Source organism: Hirundo rustica, chromosome 9 (assembly GCF_015227805.2).
Source record: "Hirundo rustica isolate bHirRus1 chromosome 9, bHirRus1.pri.v3, whole genome shotgun sequence".
NCBI classification, from domain to species: Eukaryota; Metazoa; Chordata; class Aves; order Passeriformes; family Hirundinidae; genus Hirundo; species Hirundo rustica.
The window spans coordinates 26,366,336-26,390,846 of record NC_053458.1 but is presented as its reverse complement, the minus strand read 5'-3'; the positions used below and the strand labels follow the sequence as shown (position 1 = coordinate 26,390,846).

The 24,511-nt window shown below is 40.3% G+C and overlaps 1 protein-coding gene across 3 annotated transcripts in view; it reads left to right on the top strand.

Annotated features, from left to right (window-relative positions):
- Nucleotides 1-24,511, top strand: part of BRINP3 (BMP/retinoic acid inducible neural specific 3) — a 202,926-nt gene that overhangs the window by 9,677 nt on the left and 168,738 nt on the right. For all 3 annotated transcript variants that reach the window (XM_040072906.2, XM_058421736.1, XM_040072907.2), the window contains exon 2: nucleotides 8,168-8,453. In XM_040072906.2, coding sequence (XP_039928840.1) covers nucleotides 8,218-8,453 — 236 coding nt within the window. In that variant the 5' untranslated portion in view covers nucleotides 8,168-8,217. The remainder of the gene's footprint in view (nucleotides 1-8,167; nucleotides 8,454-24,511) is intronic.

Below are 24,511 nucleotides of genomic sequence, written 5' to 3'. Positions count from 1 at the left end.
TGTCTTAGTCTCTTTGTATCCTACTGACACTTAGCTGTCAAATTGGGTCAGAAAACTTGTCCGAGGACTAAGAGTTATCAGTGAAAAGGAGATATGCTGCTGGAACTAGTATGTCATGACTTTTCAAAGATCATTTATTACCTAATTTCAGGGTGTAGTTTTTACAAATCCTGAGAACCAACTCAATTGCCATTAAAACACACCCAATGAGATTATCAGAGTGGAGATTGCTGGATGATCAGAAGCTAAGCATTCACTTAAAAAAAGAAAAAAAATCTAGTAAACTGAAATGAAGATCTCTAAATATGTGTCTTCTGTTGGGGTTTCCTCCAAACTTTAAAGCTTCAGTACGCAAAATTGTATGCCACAGCAATACATGTCAGTCTGTGCCTGAGGAAATGCTGGACCAGAACCTCTGCCAAAGCTGTTATTTTTCTGTAGAGCCACTCCCAAACTTATTCCAAGAGAGCTTGTTCTGCTTCCCTTCTAGCACTTTTCATACCATCAGAAGCTTTAGCCAAAAATTTTTGGACAGTTTGGGAGACTATTTAGCATAACTTGGGTAATGGAAGGGTGACTAAAGACTGAAATGTCATGCAGAGTTTTCACGCAAAGAGTTTTTGCACATAGGATAGTCTGTGTGCACTTGTGGACTTGCAAAGATTAAGGTTTCATCCCCTATGGACTTCAACCCCTATGGACTTTTATGGTTGCAAAAGTGCAGTCATCCAGCCTGGAGCAGACTTTAAGCTCTTGAAGCAGCAGGTTTTCTGTGTCTTCGTGGCACCTTGGGTGTTGGTCAGAAACCCAGGGCTCAGCCAGGGTCCTGCTCATCCATTCCAGAAATCAGCTTCATTTTAGTTCCTCGTGTGACTGATACCTGTCATCTGTCAAGAATTTTGATGCTAGCCCCCATGTAAAGATGAGGAACTTGACACAATGAGGACTTCAGTGGATTTTACAAGATCACGCAGTGAAAAGAAAATGGGGAAATCCTTTGAACTGAGAGTAGAATTAGAGACTTAGATTACACATTGAGAAGAAATTCCTCCATGTGAGGGTGCTGAGGCCCACGCACAGGGTGCCCAGAGAAGCTGTGGCTGCCCCTGGATCCCTGGCAGTGTCCAAGGCCAGGCTGGATGGGGCTTGGCACACCCTGGGCTAGTGGAAGATGTCCCTGTCCATGGCAGAGATGAGACTGGGAGATCATTAAGGCCCCTTCCAATCCAAATCGTTACATGGCTCAATGATTTCTCCCTGGAGAAATCTGGGTCCTGGAGCCCCTGGTCAGCCCAAGGTGGGTGGAGGGCCCAGATAAGACTTGTTAGGGCTATTGAGGCCTTTTTGTGCTCTCAGAGCCTTGACAGGTAATATCTTCCCCTCAGTGGGCTCCTTGAAGAAACAGATTCACTCATTAAGGCAGAAAGACTGCAATGGCATTTCGTGGATGCTGCTTTACATCACCAGCTGAAACACTTAAGGATCCGTTTGCACAGGAGGATGAAGTTAGATTAACAGATTCAAAAAGTGCCTGAGGGAATTTATACATCATGATTTGGGCAGCAAAGGGAAAAATTAGGTCTTTTACAAATATCAGGCATTGAAACAATTACCTCGGTATGCCTGACAGCCAGCAGATACTTCATGGGCTGAGGAGGCTGGCACTTGCTGCACTGGGAAGCCACAGAAAGCACATGGGGACATCAAATGAAGGTTCACAGGCGCTTGCAGGAGTGGAAATGTGCAGGGACAGAGCAAATACCAAGGCTCTGTGGGCAAGAGCTGTAACACTCAGCAACCAGCCCTCACATTCCAGACAGACCCTAGGGCGGCTGCAGAAGTTGGGCTGGCATATATTCTTGCTTTCCATGGATGCATTTTATGTTTTCTCCTCTTCTCTGAAGGCTGGGATGAGGAAAAAATAGCAGGATTGTTTTACAAAGAATTAAAAATCAGACTTTTTTTTACCTTTATTTCAGCTGTTGAGGACACAGTTACAGGGTTCTTGTCTTTGACAGGAGAGAAGAAAGCTAAAATCTGTCAGTGGATAAAGCTCTTTTTGAGTAAAGGAAAGATGCTGATTTGCATTTAGTCAAAGCTGCTACCAGGAACTGATATGAAAACTTATTCTTAAGCCTGGAATGTAAAACTCCCCTAAGCTTGTTAGACATAGAATTAATTTCTCCTTTCAGATTTTTTTTTCAGATTACTGTAGCTCAGAATGAACACCAGAGAACAAGCTGGTTCAATCCCCCTCCGGAAAATCATGTTTACAAATATGGCTTGTCTATCCAGGTGCCTTCTAATTTTCCTGTAGTGTCACCTTGCTGTCCCCTGCAGCTTACGTGGTCAGATCTGATGGCAGGGAGGCCTTGCCATCCTTTGCCCTGGTCCTTCTGAGCAATCTGGGCCACTTGGTGCTGGAGCTGAGCTTTAAGATCCCTTCCAACCCAAACAACAGCAACTCTGTGATTCAGTGATTCCAATGCCCCAAATACCTGTTCTGTTTCTTTGTTCTACCAAAGGTACATGTTGGGTCTCTTGCTCCCGCGCCAGGCATCTGGGGAGATTTCAGACTGGAGCTCTGTCCAACAGCTGCCTATGACCAAGGGACAGAGAAGCCCACCTCAGTTCACAAGTCCTTTTACTATCCTTCCGAAAGTTCCCCTTGGGAGATGTTTTTTCTGTGGATTTGAGTATCTTCCTTTGAAGAACAGAACCTATGCGGTGGCTAAGCCCAGGGCAGAGCACAGCTGAGACCCTTTTTGCTCTCTGCTCTACCTTTCTCCTCTCTAGCTGTAACTGATTGCAGCACTTGCTGCTCTTTTCTTCCACAGCACATCATCAGCTTCACAGCTGTTTCATTTGCACCGGGCTGTGTGAGAATTCCATGGGCAGGTGCCTCCTCAGGTCTCATTCACTTAAAACTGTTAGCATGACAAAAATGGCTTCTTGCAAAAATAATAAATCACTGATGATAGTGCAGTAGGTCCTGTGGTGCTTTGCAAAGGTGGGCAATGTGATCATCACACTTCAGATGTGGAAGTGAAAGCAGAGACACCTGAAGTGATAAGCCCAAGGACTTACAGCAGATAAGAGCCATCTCTGAGACACAGACTATGGCTTTATTCTTTATGCAAAATGTCTTTCCATTTTTCAGTGTCAAAACCCCTTAAAAAAAAATGGTCTGATCTTATCTTGCCTGCTCTGAGCTTCTCTGTTTCCCATCCAGCTGCAGTAAATAAAATGTTACTTCTTGTCGTCGATTCAAAGTTTAGCATTCCTGAGAATTTTGTGTCATACCTAGAAATGAAAAGATTTTCTCCATTCCTGTTTTCCATGATGTGCAGTCTAAAAGAAAAATGGAGAGTACTCTGTTACGCCATGTGTTGCACTTGATCAAAAGTAGTAACTTTGAAATCCCTCAGGCTTGTAAGTAATGGAGGGATGGAGTACCAAAACCCTCATAAATGGTAAAATTATGAGCTAGCTGAAATCCAACTGCCTACAAACAGAATTGGATGTATTCCCCTCCATCTGTTATCATATTTTTTCTTTGTTTATTTTTAGAGGACATATAAGTAATATTTAATATTTTGCTTAGTTAAAGGAAAGCCAAGTTTTGCGTTTTGCACAAAAAAGCACCATCTTAGATATGTTAATTTTCTAAATGTTACAGAAAGTTATTTATTATTTTCCTTTGAAAGGACATATCTGAGAACAACTGTCTTAAATTTTTATTTCACCATAATGGGAAGTTACAGCCGGGAGAATCCCACTTCAGCATAGAGGATTCTCAATTTTCCACGGACAACTGGGATGTCTCAGCATCAGCTTGGAATTCAAGTGAACATAAAACCAAAGGACTTCAGAGAGACCATGGTCTTCTGCATTTCCACTGACAGAGGGGGAATCTCTGTGGGATCTCAGACCAAGGCCTCAGACACATCTCTCGGATTCCAGGGTAGAGAGAAATATTGAAAAAACAATCCCCAAACCTGATCTTATTAAAAATGTCCATACATTTGTACAGTTATTTTATTTTGGTCCTTGAGAACTACAGGTAGATGTGTCCCAAAAAAGTTACTGGTGATGTCTAATATCAACTTCATTGATTCTTATATAAAAGGTTGCTCCACTAGTGAACCAATGATGATCAATTTAGTAGCTGCATCTCTACTGTTTATTAAAGCATCTGTATTATACTTGACTCTCACCTCTTGGGAAATAAAATGTTACATGCACTGAGGTAAGAATAGATAACTTTTTTTTTTTTTTTTTTTTTTTAAATTTCCCTAACAAAATTTTCCACAATTTCCATTTTAGAAAGGATTTAAACTTACTGGGTTTTTTTTTTTTTTTTTTTGTTCTCGAGCATTGTTGTGTACACATCTGGGCTGGCTCTATATTATTCTGTGTATCTTAGTATATATGGGTTATTAATTAATGTTTTGTAAGCAAGAGAATTCAACCCACAAATCAATCAGACACTTCAATCTGCACTATTTTAGCTTAGTGTCCTAGTGATTTCATAAACTACCATGTGCAATTATACACTATTTTAATATTTTTTTTAAAAAAATACCTAAAAAATAAAGACTGAATTTAGTGGGGCTTGCCCTACAATACGACATCAAAAAGACCACAGATATTGTGTTCTCTTGTTCGCAGCCGAAGCTTGATGGAATTTGTCCCAGTGGCCACAATGTTTGCACTGGACTTGACAGCTTTATATCCTCAGATGATGCAAATACACAGATTTTTCCAGTGTCCAGAACTTTTACATGTTCATGAGAAGTAGGACTTAGTCATGGTATGACTGAGTGAAATTCCTGCTGCACTAATGCCAGTGAGGAGAAAATAGATTGCTAACAAAGAAGAATTTATCCTGTTTTTGCTTCTTGAACTCACCTTAACCTCAGAATTTAGAAGGACCAAAAGATTAACAGTGTTTACAAGTCGTAGCTGGGTGAAACCATGGGGATAACAGAAATAATTGTGCAGAGCATCTATACCTGATGTTGTCCTTTAAGCCAGCACTTCAAAGAGACCATTGTTGACATGACAGTTTTTATCACAGAATAAATATTGCATTATTTGCTCTCGGTATATTCTTCCCTACTTGAAAATCTACCATCTCTGTTACTTAACAGGTGTTTTAGTTGCCATGCCCCACACTTTATCTACCACAAATTTAATTCAGATTGTTCTTCCCTGGAGTTCTATGATGGCTTTGTAACTGCAAACTTTGTATGTTCCATATGCCTGTGACAGTCTTTAGAAAATGTTTTCAGGGCATTTGCATTAATTAGAGAATTTGAATATTCAAAATTTTAAATACTTCTGATACTGTAACCTTTGCAAAAATCCATTGTCTAGAATTTTCTAAATTATCTTTTAATAGGAAAAAACACATTTAGATCTCTCTAAGAGCTTAACCCCTCCCTTAGCAGTTGTCTTCTTTGTTAAAGTTTCCTTCTCAAGGGTGTTATAAGATTTAATGCGATGCAGAATGATTTTACGATGACTGGACAATAGAGACAAGTCGATAAGTACCAGTTACAAATGCACATGTGATTCTTCTCTCCTTATTTCTTTTCTGCATATTTATGCTCTTTTGGAATATACCTCCATAGTTCTTTAAAACAAGGAGAGCTTTAAATCCAGATTATTTTCTTCTGTACTTGTGCAGGTTCTCTGCAGGCATTTTTCCAGTGGTTAATTTATGACACACTATGAGGTGCAGCATTAAGCCAAAAATAAACTCCTGGCTCCTCCACTACTCCTTTCCAAGTGCCTGTTTAGTCTGGTTTTAGGAAGATGCTACATATACATAGTAATTCATTTTCCAATCATAATATTATAATTTTGAATTCAAAAGGGACTCAATTAGTCATCATTACAGTTTAACAGCCTGAAACCCTTTAGTGTTAATAAGTAAACTGAAAAAGTAAACTATCTCTTCTGATTTAACCAAGTATCTGAATTTCTCAATAGAAATTTTAATACAGCAGTAGGTATGAAAATTAAAATTCTCATGACACTCACTTCCTGTAGCTTCATATAATGGCAAGAAGTTATGCCCAGGATCTTTCCTGCCTATGCTAAGGATGATGGAAGGAAATGAATATGCTGTGCAATATATTTTGCCCCAGTTTATGATAAGAAGAGACAAAAGCACTTGTGGATTTTTTGCTCTGTTGTCATGCAAAAGCTGGTCTGGCCTGCCTGGAAGTGAATGTTTTCTTCATTTATACTGATCTATTTTTTAGAAGGAAATGGAAACCAAATGATCATCGTGGCTTTTACGGGCCAGTAGAGCAATCTCTTGCATTTCAGTTTTGCTTCAGATCTGTGCAGACTTTCTCATACAGTGAGAGGAAGGTTATGCAGTGGTGTAACCTCAAATACATGAATTTCAACCTGTGACGGAAAAAAACCCCCACCAGTCTAGGAAGATGATACTCAGACTTCAATATGCAGGCTCTTTTTTCATGGAAGTGGTGTCTTGGGAGTATAAATAAAAGTTTGAGAGGTCTCTGTTTTAGACTTCTGGAATTTAATTTCAAAAGGATATATAAAATTAATGCAATCTGTGTTTTATGGTCAGAAACTACTGTGTGGCTGTAACTGCTTATGGTTACAATTCAGTGTCTTTGTACATGGTCTGCATGAAATATGAGCAGAGTCTTTCTTTATACATTTATTGTTTGCAGGATCATGTCCAAATCATGTTACAAACAATTACACCATATAAAGCTTGAGTATTTATCTGGTTGTATAGACAGATTATTATATTCTGAGACTGTCAATTCCTGTTGGTTCACAAGAACCTCTGTGCTCTCCTGGAGGCAGTCAGCTTCCTGCAGACTCTTGAGAATATTAATGTCTCACATATATGCACAGAGTATATTTATTCAGTGACACAAATTTCATTATAATGGATAGGGGTGCTGAGTGTTCAGTTTGCAGGACTGTTCTGTTGGAAATATCCTTCTTTTAGAGTGCACTTTAGACCACATTACTGATGGGAAGGAAAAAATTCCCACCAAGTTCCAAAAACCATAGCAAAAGGCATGGTAATAATGTCATGATGAGTGGTGATGTGAGTGAATGTGAATCCAACATTTTATTCCATGTTAATTCATCAGCTAGCAAAATTAAAGCTCTCACGTTCATATATTTTAATTCATTCTGTGCTGTTTCACCTTAGACTGAAAACTGGAACTGGTTGCTTCCATATATTTAGGAATTTACATGACCTTTATAATTTCTGAAAACCTCATGATCTTGCAAAGATGTTTTAATGAAATCTCTGCAGACTATTAGAAACATTAGCTCATTACACAGGTATGGGCCTGAAGTACAGAGGGAAACAGCGGCTTGTCTTCACTGAGTTCCTACATGATGCAATCCATACTTGATTTTTGATTTGGAACACAAAAAAATTGTTTAGGCACTATTTAAAAAGTGTTTCTAGGCTGATCCACTGAGTCGGAGTGATTTGGACTGAAAGTAAAATGCTGCTGTTAGAAATACCCAAAATTTCAACACCTGGAGTTGGTGTGAGTCACTTGAACTCATCACTCTGGGCAGCTCCAGAGCTCTTGATCAGGGCAGTCACTCTGTCCAGAGATGCTGGTTTGGACAGAGTAATGTGGGTCTGTTAACTACACTTTGCAGTGAAGACAAACTACAGTGTAATTTTTCTAAGGACATTAAAAGAGAAAGCAGCCTGGTTCTTCTGAATCTCACCTGTTTTCTGTCCAATGTGTGAACTGCGAGCTTATGTACAGACATTGCTGAATGATTTTGTACTGCTGCTAACAGACAAGAATCTGATGTTGCATATTTTCCATTAATGACTAGCATGGATGGGAGAAAAAAAAAAAAAACCCACAAAAAACCCCAACAATCTCTCCCCTGATGATTTGTGGATGTTTCCCTTTGACAGTAAATATTATCACTGATGATGTTAATGAAGACATTAGTTTCACAGCATTTGAAGTACTGAAACACTCCACTGTTAACTAGCCTAGTGGGGTTTATGCTAATGTAAAATATAATAGAGGCCGCTATCTCTTTAAGCTGAAAGAAAGGAAACTTGTTTCTACTTCCAAGGGATGCCTAGTGTGTGCTTATCTAATTGACTGTGTATTTTGTCTAGGTGTTGAGGGAAAGCTAAGAGAATGAAGGCTCTAAATCCCCAGTGGAAGCATGATATGGCGATGCAGTGCTGGTGCTGAATTGTTCTCTCTGATGGCTCTATGGGAGTGGATAGCACTGAGTCTTCATTGCTGGGTTTTAGCGGTTGCTGCTGTCTCGGATCAGCATGCCACAAGCCCCTTCGACTGGCTCCTCTCTGATAAGGGACCCTTCCATCGCTCACAGGAATACACAGATTTTGTGGACAGAAGTCGACAGGGATTTAGCACAAGATACAAGATTTACAGGTATGAAGCAAAGGGAAAGCAATTACAGAGATATCATCCTTAGAAGTTGTAAATTATTAATAAGGGTTTCCTTAAGGGAAAGGTTCAGTTGTGGGAACAAATCCATAGACACCAAATTCATTTCTGAAATATGTGCAAGGCCACTGTGTATTATGGAAATGCTGCTTGTGTTGTTTCTGTTTTGCTTGAAGAACTTTCTATGATTGATTATGTTGCTTCGAAAAACTTTGTTGTTTACTATCTACCTCTACTCTCTCCTGGTGATATGGTCAAAAATGTGCTAGGGGTTCAAATACCACCTTTGGTTTCAGAAGGATCATCTTTGATCACGCATAAAATTAGATTGCTTTCCATGCGGCTCATCAAGACTTGAGCTGAGGTTTTAAGAATGAAATTGTGGCTCTGCATATACTGCTGACAGAACAGACTTACGGTACAAAGTAGGGCATTTCAAAAGTGACTCAAAAGTATTTAATGTTAGTTTATGCCAATGCTTTGAAAAGGGGTTCTCTTCCCTGAGGAATCAAGTGATAAGAGCCACTGTGAATTTTAACAGAGGTTGCAGGTGTTTCGTCCATCACAAATCTCAGCATTAGGCTGGCCAAATTCAGATCAAGAAAAGAAAAAAAAAAAAAAAACCACCAGAGGAAGACTTCAAAAGTATAGGTCTGCTTGAGAATTTGGGCCTTGCTGAGGAATTGCTTCAATGATATATTTGTAACCTGTGAGTCTCTACTCTTCTGAGACTGGTGAAACTCAGCAGTATTCAATTCCATCAAGGACATGGGAAGGAAAAGGGGAGTTTAGTCTAATATGAGTGACCTAATGGCAAATAGAGAGAGACCAGGGTAGATTAAAGACTGAGAAAATAAATCTATAAGCAGAGAGACTTTTCACCTCAAATTGTGATGGATTCCTCCCAACAGCCAAAAGAAAGTAGGGCAGCAGGGCAATAGAAGGCAGATTTTCAGCTCCCCTAATAATTGTCCATGCTACAAACACAGACCATATTGGTGTGGGAAGACACACTGATTTCACTGAAAGCCACGGAAGAGATTGTGCAAATGTTGTACTTATTTTAGGCTATTATTCCCTAGTGATATCCAGTCCTTTAGAAGAAGGGAAGAGTGATATATGCCTATATGTATATTATATTTAGTTCAGTGTCCAGTGGCCTGTAACAAAAGTGTTTGCCTCAGCATATAAAGATTTTATTTTTAAGGAATTTGCTTTATTTTCCTTTCCCAAATACGTGCAGTAGAGGGCACTCTGTTGCAGGTCAATTTTGCAGTGGGCTCCTTTGCGATATACAGAGAAATTAAACACATTTTGAAAATAAAGTGTGATTTGGAAATTTGCTTGATGAAGTGGCTTGTCTTAACAGAACAGCATTGCCCAATATTTACTGCATTTTAAAAGCCAGCTGTCAGGACCAATAATGTAAAGCTAATAATGCAGAGTCTGAGGCAGCATATTTTATTCCCATTATTCTGTATTAGTCAAAACTGAACCCAAATGATCTTGCTAAAACATGAAAGATGGAATTGTATTTCATTTGGGCTCTTAAAATCAGATTCTTGAGAATTTTGCTCCTCTCAGCCATCATTACAGCAGCATTGTTAAGTTTCACAGATCTGTAATTACACTGCTAATATTTATTTGGGTTTGTGCATAGGTTTCAACTGACTTTAATTTACACATCCCCACAGAAAATGTTTACCAGCTCTAGTTCCATTCTCTGCCTATTCCCTTCAAGAAAGGAGTGGGGAGGTCAAAAGGGCCACAAGCTGTACTTATTTGATTCAGCCCTCCAAAAACAAATCTTATTGTAAAATTTCCTTGTAAAATATGGTCTCATTAATGAGTAGTGCAGAACACCGTGACCTTGTTAGAATACTGTAAATTTAATCCCCATTGCTTTTCTATGAGCTTTCCCAGGCTATAGGACTTGGAGCCTAATTGTCTGTTCATTCCCTCACCTGTCTTTTACCTAATGGAATCGATCCCTCAAGGACAGGTCCTTATTTGAAAGGAGAGGTAAAGAAGAGGAAGGCACCTGCCTGCATGGACTCAGCTGTATTAACAAGGGAGAAAGGTGCTAACAGAGCCAGTCCCTCAGCTCTTCACTTCAGCCCTTGAAGTACACACCTGAGACGTGATATTTATAGATTAAGGGTGAAGGGAAGTCTTCCTTCATTTTAAATCCATGCCAGGTGAAAATCCATGGGGCTTAGCGTGAGTGAGATGTGTAGGGTGAAAGACTCCAGGGAACCATATCCCAATTGAACCCTTCCTGGCTGGATGTTGATGGCACAGTGGGCTCAGGCAGAAAATGACTGAAGAGCCCTTTCTTTTTTTTAATGGCACAAATGTGGCAAGTAGCTGCAGGCTACCTAAAGGAATGCCTCTCTTCTGGGGAAGGGGCTGTGTCCAGAAGAACCAATGGGGCTTTGAGCAGTAGCAGCTCTCCTCCTGTGTCTCCAGACCGACAGCATCCCAGCCTTATGCAAGAGATGACCAATTTATCTCTCTGCCAAAACCCATCAAGTCCTGCTGCCCATGGGAACCAGCTTAGGATGACCCACCTCACGCTGGGACTGTTTGTCTACAACTAATAGAAAGGAAATGGCCTTAATAAAAATAGCATAAACTTGGCAATGAGTTACACGTATTCCATGTCATAGTTCAAGGTGTGTAGCAGGAGATTACAAAGTGAGACTGCTGTCTGATTTTTGCTTTCCAGCAATGGAACAATTACTCAGTGACGAGAATGATATTTTCATTTCCCCTCTATTTGCAGTCTCAGGAGAGGCAGTAATGATGAGGAAAAAAACCAAACAACTCAATGGAATCTGTAATACCACAAAGATTTTATTTCATTCCCTCATTAATAACATTCTCTATTTTAATCAAAATCATATTAAAAAGCAGAGAATAGATGTTATTCTGTTTTGGGTTATATCATGTAGTGTATTTTTCTGTAAATACCAAAGTTGCAGGTACAAAGGCTTTTGTCTTATACCATTGTTTGACACTGGTTTGAATGGGATCAAGGTCATACACTGCAGGCCCATGAAAGACACAGAGTGATTAAAATCAGATAATAGAACAGAGAACCAGAAAAGCACCCAGTAGAGAGAACAACAAAGAATATTAAAATGGAATTTACTTGAAGGAAACATTGTCATTGTTTTTCAGCTATTGAGTAAAACAGTGTTGTGCTAATTCTTCTATTTCTGTCACTTGCATGGCAGGAGACAGACGGATTTTAAAGTTTAATTTCACATATGGCAATTGTTTTTAATAATACTCAGTAGGCTTACTCCTTTCAGTTCTTATTTTACATAACCCATTTCCATTTAAAATTAATGTAGTCAAACTTTCAGCCTAAAACAAGAAAATTGATCACTCTATGGACTGTGTGCTAGCACTTCTGTTTTCATGGAATCACAGACAGTTTTGTGTTGAAAGGGACCTTAAAGGTCACCCAGTTCCCATGGGCAGGGACAACTTCCACTATCCCAGGTTACTCCAAGCCCCATCCACCCAAGCCTTGGACACTTCCAGGGATCCAGGGGCAGCCACAGCTTCTCTGGGCACCCTGTGCCAGGGCATCCCCACCCTCACAGGGAAGAATATCCAATCTAAATCTACCTTTTTCCAGCTTTAAGCCAAGCTGGAAATTTGCATTCCCGTGAGGCAAAAAGCAGCTACTTTGTATCCACACCCTCTAGTCACTGTAAACGAGTGTTCATCTGACCATGAATCTGTTATAATTTATAGGGATGGAGCCAAAGATTTGCACCAAGGAACACAGTGTTTAACTGGGCCCAGTTTCTAATAGGAGGTCTTAACTTCAGCATATTTATTTAAACATAAAAATTACACTTTCTCTTACCTCCATATCTGGCTTTCACAGCATAAAACGATCATGTGATAAAACTAACTAGCACATCAGTTGTGGGAACATACCGGCAGAAAAATCATCTGCTACCCATATTTTATTCTAAACATTAAAGTTCAGTTATGTTCATGGGCAAACAGGCTGACTCTCTCCAAGGACAGGAGTATTCAGTGTTACAGGACAGAGCTGGAAGAGACATATAAATATGAAAAAAGTTTTAATCTGGTATTATAGAACATGAAATAATATACAACTGGTGTTATCGACACTGTTGTAAGTTGGAAATTGTGGGCTGATTGTGCTGATAATGTGGCAGTGTTCTATTCCCTGTAATGCTTCAAAGGGAACACCCCCTTGTAGTAAATTTAATAATTGCCATAGTTTTAGGTGGTATTCATTGTCACTGATCTATGAAGAAAACCACCAAAAAAGCACCTGGATGGTTGCTGAAAACCTCTAGATTCATGGTAATGCTATGTCAATATTTCATGGAAGGTGGCTCCTGCAGTTAGCATCAATAAGTATTTTGGCAAGGAAAACCAAGTTTGTAATTTGTTATTTAATACACCAAGGGAGTGCTGTGCCTCTTATGTAAATCAGCTACCTAGACAAAGGGATTTAAATCCAAACAGAATGAGCCGAGAGGTTACCAGGATGGAAAGAGTGATTGTGAAATTATGTAAAAAACCTACATTGTATCAGAAGAGGTAATTTCTACAGAGATAGGGAAGTATTCATGCTATCAAATAAGGTCTTGAGGAAATCTCCTCGGAGATACTGTGGAGTTTTGTTGAAGCAAAATGATTTAAAACCTGAAACAGGTTTGAAGAATCAGGGGAAGAAAGAGCCTCACTCTTTCTTTTAAGGTGGAAATACTTGACAGTACTTTGGGGGGAGGAAAGAGAGCTGGAAGAGAATACAATTCATGTCAACCGAATACATATTATAAAGTGAGATGAGCTATCTAAACCAAAAGCCATTGCTGTCTCAAAACTAAATTGGCTACGAATAAACTGGCTATGAATAAATTCAGGTTGGTTCTTTAGGAAAGGTTCCTAATCATTAGAAAATATTCCTAATCATTAAAGAAATTCTGGGACATACAAAGTTACAGAACCTTCCTAATCCTGTGAATAGGAGAAAAGGGTTATAAGGTATGATGCAGATAAAAGTGGATGAAGTTTTAGTAATCATTGACATCCTTTGGGGCAACTGCACCTAACAAGCGCCCAATACTACTCTGCAACAAGGGAAAAATAAAGGAATCTCTTGAAGCAGTGGGTAGCTCTTGGCAGCATGGTATTCATGTGGCTTAAGAAGATTCCCTTATAGGTTTTTTAAAAAGGGATTGTGTTCGTGAACAGCCACAAAAATAGAGCCATTTGAAAATAATGCCACCAAGTTAAAGATAAGAACACATTGGTTTCCTCTCCTTTGTTCTCTATCCTCTGGTAACTGAACCCATAAGGCAAAGTGAGCAAGACTCAAGACTGTAACAGAACACCCAATAATCTGTTTCAGCTCCTGTGTGTGAACCTAAGTAGGGCTGACATCAGTTGGTTTTGTCATTTTTTTGCTCCCTATCAAAATATTTTATCCCACAGTTCTCACTAGACTTCTTGATGCCTGTGACAGACAGTGTTAATAAAATCCTGGGGGGTTCAGTTGTGCAGGTAGACAATATGACCTGAATCATAATATTCTCTCCAGTGAATGGTCTGGAATAACATTTCCTTGTGCTCTTCCTGAGGTTGATTTGAACTGATTAATCTGGAATTTCAATGTATGGAGAAGAATGTACAAAGGTTTTCCAACAATGGTTTTCAGTACAAGTGTTTTAACAGGAATAAAAGGAATCTCTGTCTTTTCCAGAAATTCACTCTATCAGTAAATTGCTTCTGGTCTGTGTGTAACTGGTCAGCTTCCTTTAGAGAATATTTCATTCAGCTTGGTGAATAAAATGTGCAGAAATCAGATGAATCATCATTCCCAGAATGTTTGTAAAAGGCTAGACTGGGGAATGCACTAAGTCCTCTTTTTAAATTCAGGGGCTCACAGGCTGGTAACAGGGAAGAACAGCTCAGAGAGAGTTTTTGGGATTGTGAGTGGATAAATTTCCACTAGAAAAAATAATATTTGTAGCCCAGTACATTTTTAAGAATGTCTGTATATGAAAAACATCAATGAGTTTAATTTTGGATTGTGATACTTCAGCCTCTCTTATTCCAGTTAGCTGGGCATAAAAAAAAAACAATGACACCAGTTAAATACCTAGGTTTGGTGAAATTACTTGAATAAGGACATGCATGAGCAAAACTAAAGCTTTAGATGACCGTATTTCCAGGTCTAGAAACACCTGGATAACATCCTCCAAAATCATTGAATTTTCATCCCTTTGTTCCAAATGCAAACCCCTTTCATAGGAAAGCATTTTTGTTTTAATTTTAGAGCCTAAAAACTGATAAGGTCACGATGCTTTAAAATTATCAATTCCTGTTATCAATATTATATTAGTTTCTTGATCTTTATCCAGGTGATGCTCTGGAGGGCACATGCTTGTGAAAAGGTGGAAATAAAGGAAGAGAAAATTTAAACCAAGAAGCCATGCATACATAACAGAAAAGTTAAACACATGTTTTCAGATTAATTATAGTTTAGCCAGAATACTTGCCAATCCTTTATTGGCAAGTCCCTAGACGGGAGGTTCACAAAGGTGAAGGAGGGTTTGGCTATCTCCAATAGCACTGGGAGAATCCGGGAGCTCCTAAGATGGATATCAGAGACATGAAAGGTGCAGAAGATAAAGACTGGACAGTTCAGGTCTCTGCTCACAGTCCCAGTTGTCTAAGGGGTCTGCCATGCATGGATAAATGATATCTCCATGGGCAGTAACGAAAGAGTCTGAGATCTTGTGGCCCAGGAAAAGAGCAGAAATGAGGGCTCAGATGGACAGGAATATAGGCAGGTGGTTCTGATTCCCAAAGTGACCCTGTCTTTTCAGCTCTCTGACATCTATGAGCCAGTGCAGCAGGGAAGTCATGTGCTCTGGGTTAAGAAAAACACTTTTTACTCAAGAGCAAAGGAACAATCAAGTTCATTTTTGAGACTGATACACAATACCAGCCCACATTTGAAGACCTTGGAAAAAAGGCCCCATCCCTGGAAGTGTCCAAGGCCAGGTTGGATGGGGTTTGACACAACCTGGGCTAGTGGAAGGTGTCCCTGCTCATGGCAAGGGGTGGAACAAGATGGCCTTTAAGGTCCCCTCCAACCCAAACCATTTTTTGGGTGTCTGAAGACCATGACAGCCCCTGAAGAAACAGTGTATTTTTAAGTGATTCTGGCTTCCTACAGAATCTTGCAGAACATTCAGTGTACCACAAGTTATTTATCAGAGAGCCCAATTCTAGAGAACTGAAAGGCCTCTAGGGTGTTTTGCCAGGGAGCAGACTCAGACCTACCCCAAATCCCCTCGCTCCACTTGTCTGGCTCAGTATTAGCCTACTGGGTTTCACAGGAAGGCTGGAGGTTCTCTTGGTGAAATAGTGTACTACTGGGAAGGGTGCTGAGGAACAGTGCTGGCTGTGCCAGCAGGACTAGGAGTGTTCTCAGGAGTCAGCTTGACAAGAACATGAGCATGTTTCGTCTTGGCAACAAAGGAGACTATTGATGCCGAGTTTGCCTTCTGCGTATCTTTTTTTTATAATACACTGCAGGAGTCTGTGTTTTGACAATCTCTCTTTGCATTTCTCCTTATTTGTTCTGTGTATTTAATAAAAGATCCTAAAGAAACTCAAATGGCAAGGAGAAGAGCAAATCTTATTTTTTGTAAATATTATTATAATCTATTTCTAGAATATACCCTCTTTCAAAATCTAATGTTTTAAGGATAATTATTAGATCAAACCTCCTACTGATATGCTTCTGAAGAACAAAGAACATTTATTTAGAGAATATGGTGTGTCATCATTTCAGCTAGTGAGTTCATGAATCATTTCAGTTGCCCTAAAAAAATTAGTATAATAGAGGCTGTAACTTAATGGTTTCATGCAATCACTGAAGTAATGTAAAAGCTGTTTAACACTAATAACAGATACATTCTTCAGTCAGCAGGGTAGTCTGACAGGATTTTGCACATTAAATCAGGTCATTTTCATTCATTCTTTGAAGACTTTTCGTTAGTTTGTTCTTTGTTCTTTCATTTGCCCTTCCTTTTCATTTTCATTTCAGTATCCCTGCTGGTGCTATCAGTGATGTTCAAGATGTAGAGGATATCAAACGCTGATGACTTCCATAAAGAAGGAAACAATTACTGAGGTTTCTTTTAGTTACTAAAGAAAAAAGATTTTTTTTAAATTACTTGAATCAAATTCTCCATTTGTTTTAACCCCCATGTTGTTGTTTTCTTACTGCTGCTAGGGCAGTAGCTGTCTCCAAACAGAATGGCTTTCAAGTTCTTCTCTATGACCATATGTTGCCTATGTGGGTGGCATGTTATACAGAAAAAATGACTGAGTAGCACAGAAGCCTTCTCTGTATAAAAAGTCAGTGGTATTGATTGGAGCGTGTGATTCTTTGTATCGAAGGGCATTTGTACCTCTTCTACACAGAAAAAGAGCAACTGACACTGAATGCGGCCACTGAAGGATTTTTGTCATATTCTTCTACTATCTTTAAGTTAAGGTCGTTGTGAATATCCCTGAATCCAAATCTTAGTTGTCCTCTAGCTCAGATTGATTGACTCTACAGGTTTTCACAGTCATTATGCTTGTTGTGAATTTCGTTTTTTGTAGCTACAGGTTCATTCCAGCAGAGACCCTTGTGAAGAAAAGCAATACTTCAAACTAATGTCTTGTTGCTCGATTCTGCCTAGAATCCCAATATGATTGTTATGGATAACAGTGTTCTTAAGGTCATTAATGACTCTGTATCTCAATTCATCTTCTCAATACTCAATACTCTCAATTTCTACTTTATTTATGCAGCTTGAGAAGATACTCTTACTGACCAGACAATTTGATATATACAGAGCTCTGAAAAATGCACATGCAGAGCCCACCAGCAATTTAAAAGTTGTGTATGCAGGTCTCACATGAATCCAAGAGACAGAATCTGGGTTTGAGTAGTGAATGATAATGTCTTGAGGGAAAAGCACACATAGAGGTTTTGACTTATATGGGTAACATAATTTAAAATCAAAACAGAACAGACGCTCTACCAAATATTCAGAAAGAAAGGAGAATCCAAGACCTGAGGAAATGTAATTGATTAATCTAAAATAAATATTTGTGTTTCAGCTAGTTCTGAACTATACCTTTACAGTCCTTGAACTATAACTAATATGGATTTCTTACTTATATCCTGGCTGCTAGCAGTAGGATTGGATGCTTTACTAGAAACTCAAATATAATACCATCTTTGCTTCCTGATAAATATGCTCTAACAATAGAAAATAAGCAAAGACATCAGATTATTATCAAGTCACATCTAATTGTATTTTATTTAAACTACATCTTTAGCCATTAACAAAAAATACTGTCTACAGATTATAATAATAATAACGGCTAAACCTTACACAGCATAAGCAATCTGATAACCTGCATTAACAAACATAATGTCTACATTTCATGTATTTAACCACACAAAATAAATTTTAAAAATAGTAAGTTCAAGTTATTTAAAAAGAATACATAGGATTTGAGCAAACAAGTAAGAGAGCAATTATTTTCAGAGATGCTTCAGTTTCAGGACTCTCAGGAATCTCAGGCCTCCTTTGTAGTGGAGAAGCAGGTGGACTCACAGCCCTGCAGGGTAATTAGTCAAAGGCCTGTTAGCCAAGGATGTGTTGAAGATGAAGGTTGGAGGCAAGTAACTGCACATAACAGGAAAAAAGTTCCTCCTCCTCACCCCCTCAGAATTTTCCAAGTATGGCTGGCACCTCCTACAAGAGGCAAGCGGCTCTGGAACTAGAAGGCCAGACAACTGATGAGGTGGGTGGAAGTCCTCCTGTCATTGTGGGGCCTCTTAAAACACCACCATCTGTCCCCTGAAACACCTGGATGACTTTATGGAACTGGTCCTGTGGGAGCCGACTTGGAAAGATGCCCTCCTGGATCTGCTGCTTGACAACAGCTGGGAAATTGTGAGCAAAGTGGAGGTTGGGGCCGTCTTGGCCGCAGCAATCATGGAGTTGTTGAGTTTAAATTCTCTGGTGGCAGGAGGAAAAATGCCAGCAAAACCCCAACTCTGTCCATGAGGAGAGCAACTTCAGGCTGATCAGGACACTTGTGAGCAAGGTCCCTCAGGAAAAAGTTCTAAAGGTGCTGGGGCCCAGCAGTGCTGGTCAGTTTTGCTGGTCAGCAATTCCCAAATGCTGGAAATCAAACAGACAAGGTGGAAGATCAGCTTGTCTGAACATGAGTGGTATTTCTTTATGAGACTAGATGACCGCCGATGGCAAAAGGAAAAGAGTCTGCTCTCTTTCGCGGGGTGGGATGTAACAGCTTTTATCCTTGAGTCCTGCCCTGCTTGGCTGGAGCTCTTCCCAGTGGCTCACCGGCGCCAGAGAGAGCGAAGCCCCTCCCGTGTCGGGGCTGTTTCCCCAGGGGGCAGAGCCCAGAGGCAGGGACAAGACACCACCCAATAAGGGATAAAGTGGGAGGGGAACAGGGTTGGGTTACAGCTGAGCAAGGACAAACCTCGTGATTACAAATCCGATGAAACACAATATAAACCCAATTAATGCATTACAACAAACAGGGATCTTCTCTTGGAAATAAGGCTAAAAAGGAAGGTGTGGAATCAGGGTCAGATGATGTGGGGAGAATATAGAGGTGCTGCTCCCCATTGTGGGGAGAAAATTTGTGCAGCCAAAGCTCAGGTGAGGTTGAGACTGCCGTAAGTGTTGGGGAAAATTAAAGTTTTCTCAAATACATGAATGGCAAGAGGCAGAGTAAAAATAACATAAAAAAAGCACATGCCAGGATGAGGATAGTCACCTCACACACTGGGACAGGGACAAGGCGTAGGGGTTTAATGCCTTCTTTCCCCCTGTCTTCAATACGGATGATGGACCCAGGGGATTTCAGTGCTGTGAGCTGGAGGACTCTGTCTGTGAGAATGGTCAACTCCCAGTCTACCCTGGACTTGTGAGGGGTCTGCTGCTCCAGCTGGATCCCTACAAATCTACAGAGCCGGGTAGAATTCATCCAAGAATCATCAAAGAACTGCTGATGTCATTGCAAACCCTCTCATGATGATTTTTGAGCAGTCTTGGGAATCCAGAGAGGTCCCAGCTGACAGAAATCTGGCAAGTGTTCTGCTGATACTCAAGAAAGGCAAGAAGGAGGACCCTGGAAACTACAGGCCTGTCAGCCTTACTTCAGGGCCTGGTAAAATGATGGAGAAGGCTATTCTGGGAGGTATTGAAAAACACCCGGTGGACAACACAGTCACTGGTCACAGCCAGCGCAGCTCCATGAGGTGAAAGTCCTGCTTATCAAACTCGATTTCCTTTTATGACAAGTGACCCACCTGGTTGATTAAGGGAAACCTGTAGATGTAATCTTTTTGGATTTCAGTAAAGCTTTCCAGACAGTCTCTTGCAGGATCCTTCTGGACAAAATGTCCATCCCACAGCTGGATAAACATATCATGAAATGGGTGAGCATCTGGCTCACAGGTCAGGCACAAAAGATTGTAGTGACTGGGATCACATCAGACTGGCAACCTGTCACTAGTGGGGTTCCACAGTGCTTCATCCTCAGTCCTGTGCACTTCAACATGTCCATTAAAGACCTGGACACAGGACTGGAAGTCATACTCAGCTGATTCACAGACGATACAAAACTGAGGAGCTGCTTGACTCCCTCGAAGGCAGAAAGTCCTCAATAAATTAGAGAGATGGGCAATCACCAACCATATGGACTTCAACAAGGAAGGTGCTGCCCCTGGGACAGGGCAACCTTGGTTGTGTGTTTGGACTGGGGAGCAAGAGGCTGGAGAGCAGCTGTGGGAAGAGCCCTGGGGGTGCTGGTCCATGGCCAGCTAGATCTGAGTCAGCAGTGCCCTGGCAGCCAGGAAGGACATCCCCGTCCTGGGGGTACCAGCCCCAGCATTGCTGTTCAGGCCTGGCAGGAATTGTCCTGCTCTGCTCTGCTCTGGGGAGGCCTCACTTCCATTGCTGGGAGCAGCTTTGGGTGCCATAATATAAGAAAGACTCTGAATTATTAGAGAGCATCCAAACGAGGGCTTTCCTTGAGAGGAAGCCTTCTGAGGAGCAGGTGAGGGCAGTTGGTCTGTGCACCTGGAGGAGACTGAGGGGAGACCTTACTGCAGTTACAACTTCCTTGCGAGGGGAAGAGGAGAGACAGACACTGATCTCTTGTCTCTTGTGACTGGGGACAGGATTCATGGAAGTGGCCTGAAGTTGTGGCAGGGGAGGTTTAGGTTGGATATTAGGAAACAGTTCTTCCCTCAGAGGGTGGTGGGCACTGGCCAGGCTCCCAGGGGAATGGGTGTAGCCCCAGGGATGCCAGAGCTCCAGGAGCATTTGAACAATGCTCTCAGGGGTAGGATGGGATTGTTGGGGTGTCCTGTGCAGGGCCAGGGGATGGACTCAAAGATCTTTGTGGGTCCCTTCCAAACTGGCAGATTCTGTGTTTCTGTAATGATGCTTTTGGTAGCAAATCAACAGACTTGATAAATTAGAATAAGTGGAAAATATGTAGACTGCAGTGCTTGTTAATTTACTAGAGCCCAAATATTGGTGATTACTGTGAGAATGAATTGTTGTGAATACAAATACATGTGTTTATATATATTTGTGAGAATATATTTCTGTACACATATATGTATGCATGTGCATGTGTGTGTATGTAGAGGTATGTGGATAAATACATGCATAAATATAAAGACAGATATGGATGAGTTAAATAAATTAGTTTATTGATTCACCTTTTGCAGAGAGAATACCATTCTTTGGAAAAGAAAGCTTATATCCTCTGCAGTCTGGTGTCTGAAGAGGAGCCTTTTGGCCAAGACTTTGCTATGGACATTTGCTCACAAATTAGACATCCAGAAAATCTTTGTAACCCTGGCAATGTGAAAAGATCTTTCCTGATTAGATCCTTGTATTAAAATGCCTATGGCAGAAACATTCTGACAGATCTTTCTGCATTTTCTCATGCTTTTGGACAACTCTAGATTATACCTTAAATTTATCCATTAAATTTTAGCTGTGGGTACAATAGAAGGCTTCTTAGAATCTGTAACTGAAACACATTACCATGAAACTTATTTTCCATACAGGGGTTAGTATGACTGTGCTCCATTTTTTTCTCTGTCTTTACATATGATTCTGGATATAGTTAATGAAATTAGCCTTGACAAGGTACAGAAAAAAATAGGTATGTATGTGACTACAGAAGCTCTTCATTTAAATCTCGGTTTCCCGTAGATTCCTTGTGTGATAATGTCATGGGAAATTCATATGCTATAGATTTTCCACCTGTACCTTCATTTCTAGATCCACCATGTGCTCATGTGTTGATGGTTCTAAGAGCTGTCAATATATATTTGATAAATACTACAAATTGTGCACAACTCCAAACCTCAAAGGATCTGAAAGGAATTAGTGTTGAGTTCAGTGCCCAGGATTGCTTTGTTCCTTAGATACCTTTGCCTTTTCCACTTTTTTTGTTTGTTGGTTTTTGTTTTGTTTGGTTTTGTTTCAGATCTTTTGTAGTGTCTGGAAGATATTTTTATTGTAGTTGCCTTTGAAATTTGATTTTCCTTTTAGTAGAACTATTTCTTGTGTGGTTGACTTCAAAGGCATATCTGTTTATTTAGGATTTTGCCTGATGAGGTAACGGTTATGTCTATTTTTTACTGCTGACTCCTTGGCCTGGATGAGCACAAATGTGTGCTTGTTTACATGTTCTGAAGTAGCAGTTCTGTGTGACTTGGGTATGTGTTTCCTTGGCACTCAAACTATGAAGGAGTCTTAGAAATCAATATAATATGTCAAACTTCCTGACACTTGTTCTTTCAGAGCGACAAAGACAAGCAAAAAAACCCCAAAATAAACAATCAAACTGTACAATTTTTTTTTTTTTTTTTAAAGTGATGGTAATTTCCCCATTGTATGAGAATGGTAAAATATGAATTACTTAAAAAGGAATTTTAACCATAGTAATTAATTGGAATATAGAGGTAATTAACAAGAACATTTAAACCTAAAAGATTGCAAAGTAGAACATTAAAATAAAAGAAAAATATTTTTACTTCTACTTTTAAAAATGTCTTCATGTACCTATTCTATATTTATGGGGAGACAAAATTAGATATAAAATGTATGTCACACTTATTTCAGTCTATTTATCTTGTCTTCACAGTTAAACCATGAGAATTCCAAACCATGAGTGGGTTTGCAAGATGTTATATGATTGTTGACAGCAATAGAAGTCCTTATGTAGTATTTATACTAAAACAAAGTGGGACGTGGCTAGTTTCTACACCACAAAAACTGAGGTAACTGAGATTAAATCTCTGGAAATTCCTATAAAAGGCTGATATGCATGAGTTACCATTCTTCTCTCCCTCAGAAAAATTAGTTCTGTCACAGTAACTGGACTAAAACAGTAGGCAAAGGTCAGTTTTAGTTAAGTAAACTTGGTAATATTTCAGAATTTAGTCAGGGAAGAGAATTTTTGAGAGATGATAGAGTGGAAGAGAGAAAGGCCCACCAACACATTACCAAATGAATTTGTGGCTGACAGCTCTGCCTGAACAGTGGGTACCTGAGATGAAGGGGTTTTATCCTTGTGAAACGTGCATTTTCCAGTTGTGAAAAAAGGCTTGTGCTTTGCTTCTCTGTTGTCATGTGAGATCATCCTGAAACGTGCTAACAAATCAGTAATTTCAGAAGGAGCTGGTCTGACAAGAAACAACCCTTAAAGCCAGTAAACAAAGGAGGATGATGGTAACAATCCCATGAATGGAAAGGCCACTGGAGTGATCTCCTGCTAACACTACCTGCTGAGTGCAGGGAGAGGAAAGTGGCTCCAGCTTAATACCCATAGGGCAAATCCAGGGAGACAGCTGTTCTTTGACGGCCAAAATGGCCCTCAAATATGGCTTTTCCACAGATGGCTCTTCCACAACTTCCTGCCCCCTGGTTGATGGCTGATGATTTGACTGCATCTTATCTTGCAGTCAAGGCATTTTATAAGAGGGTCATGTTTTGGCACTCGCATTAAACTCTGCAGGGACATTTTTTGGGTGTGCCATTGTGATAACATTATTTTGCCCATTATGACTTATGGCAATCAAATGTGAAAATTGTTTTAAAGTTATTTTTGGCTTATTATTTCTAGAAATGGGAGAAATTCATTTGAGTATATACAGTAAGATTAGAAGTAGATTTAGTCATCTGCCTGTAACACCTCTCTATATCTGTAACACCTACTACCACAATGACTGACCCATGACTGCCGCTTTTCAAGAAACCAGGTTAAATCAAATCTAGAATCAGACTAAATGGGAAAGATGCTATTCTTGACTGGTAAGGACCACTAATGCCACTGACTTGAAAAAGCACCACAGAATCATAAAACTCATGGAATGGTTTTGGTTGGCAGAATCTTAAATGCAATCCCATTTCACCCCCTGCCATGGACAGGGACACCTTCCACTATCCCATGGTGGTCCAAGGCCTGTCCAGCCTGGCCTTGGACACTTACAGGGATGGGCCAGCCACAGCTTATCTGGGCACCCTGTGACAGAGGTTTCTCCCTCTAGTCTTTTCTCATGAGACCCCACCTGGCACTACACTCTGGGGTCCTCAGCATGAGAAAGGCATGGACCTGCTAGTGCTGGTCCAGAGGAGGCCACAGAGATGCTCCAGGGGCTGGAGCCCCTCTGCTCTGGAGCCAGGCTGGGAGAGCTGGGCTGTTAACCCTTGAGAAGAGAGAGAGTTCTGGGGAGACCTTGGATCACCTTCCAGAGCACAAAGAGGCTCCAGTAGAGCTGGAGAGGGATTTGGGACACAGGCCAGGAGTGACAGGACACAGGGAATTTCTTCCCACTGCCAGAGGGCAGGTTTAGATGGGATATAGGGAAGAAATTGTTCCCTGTAAGGCCTTGGCACAGGTTG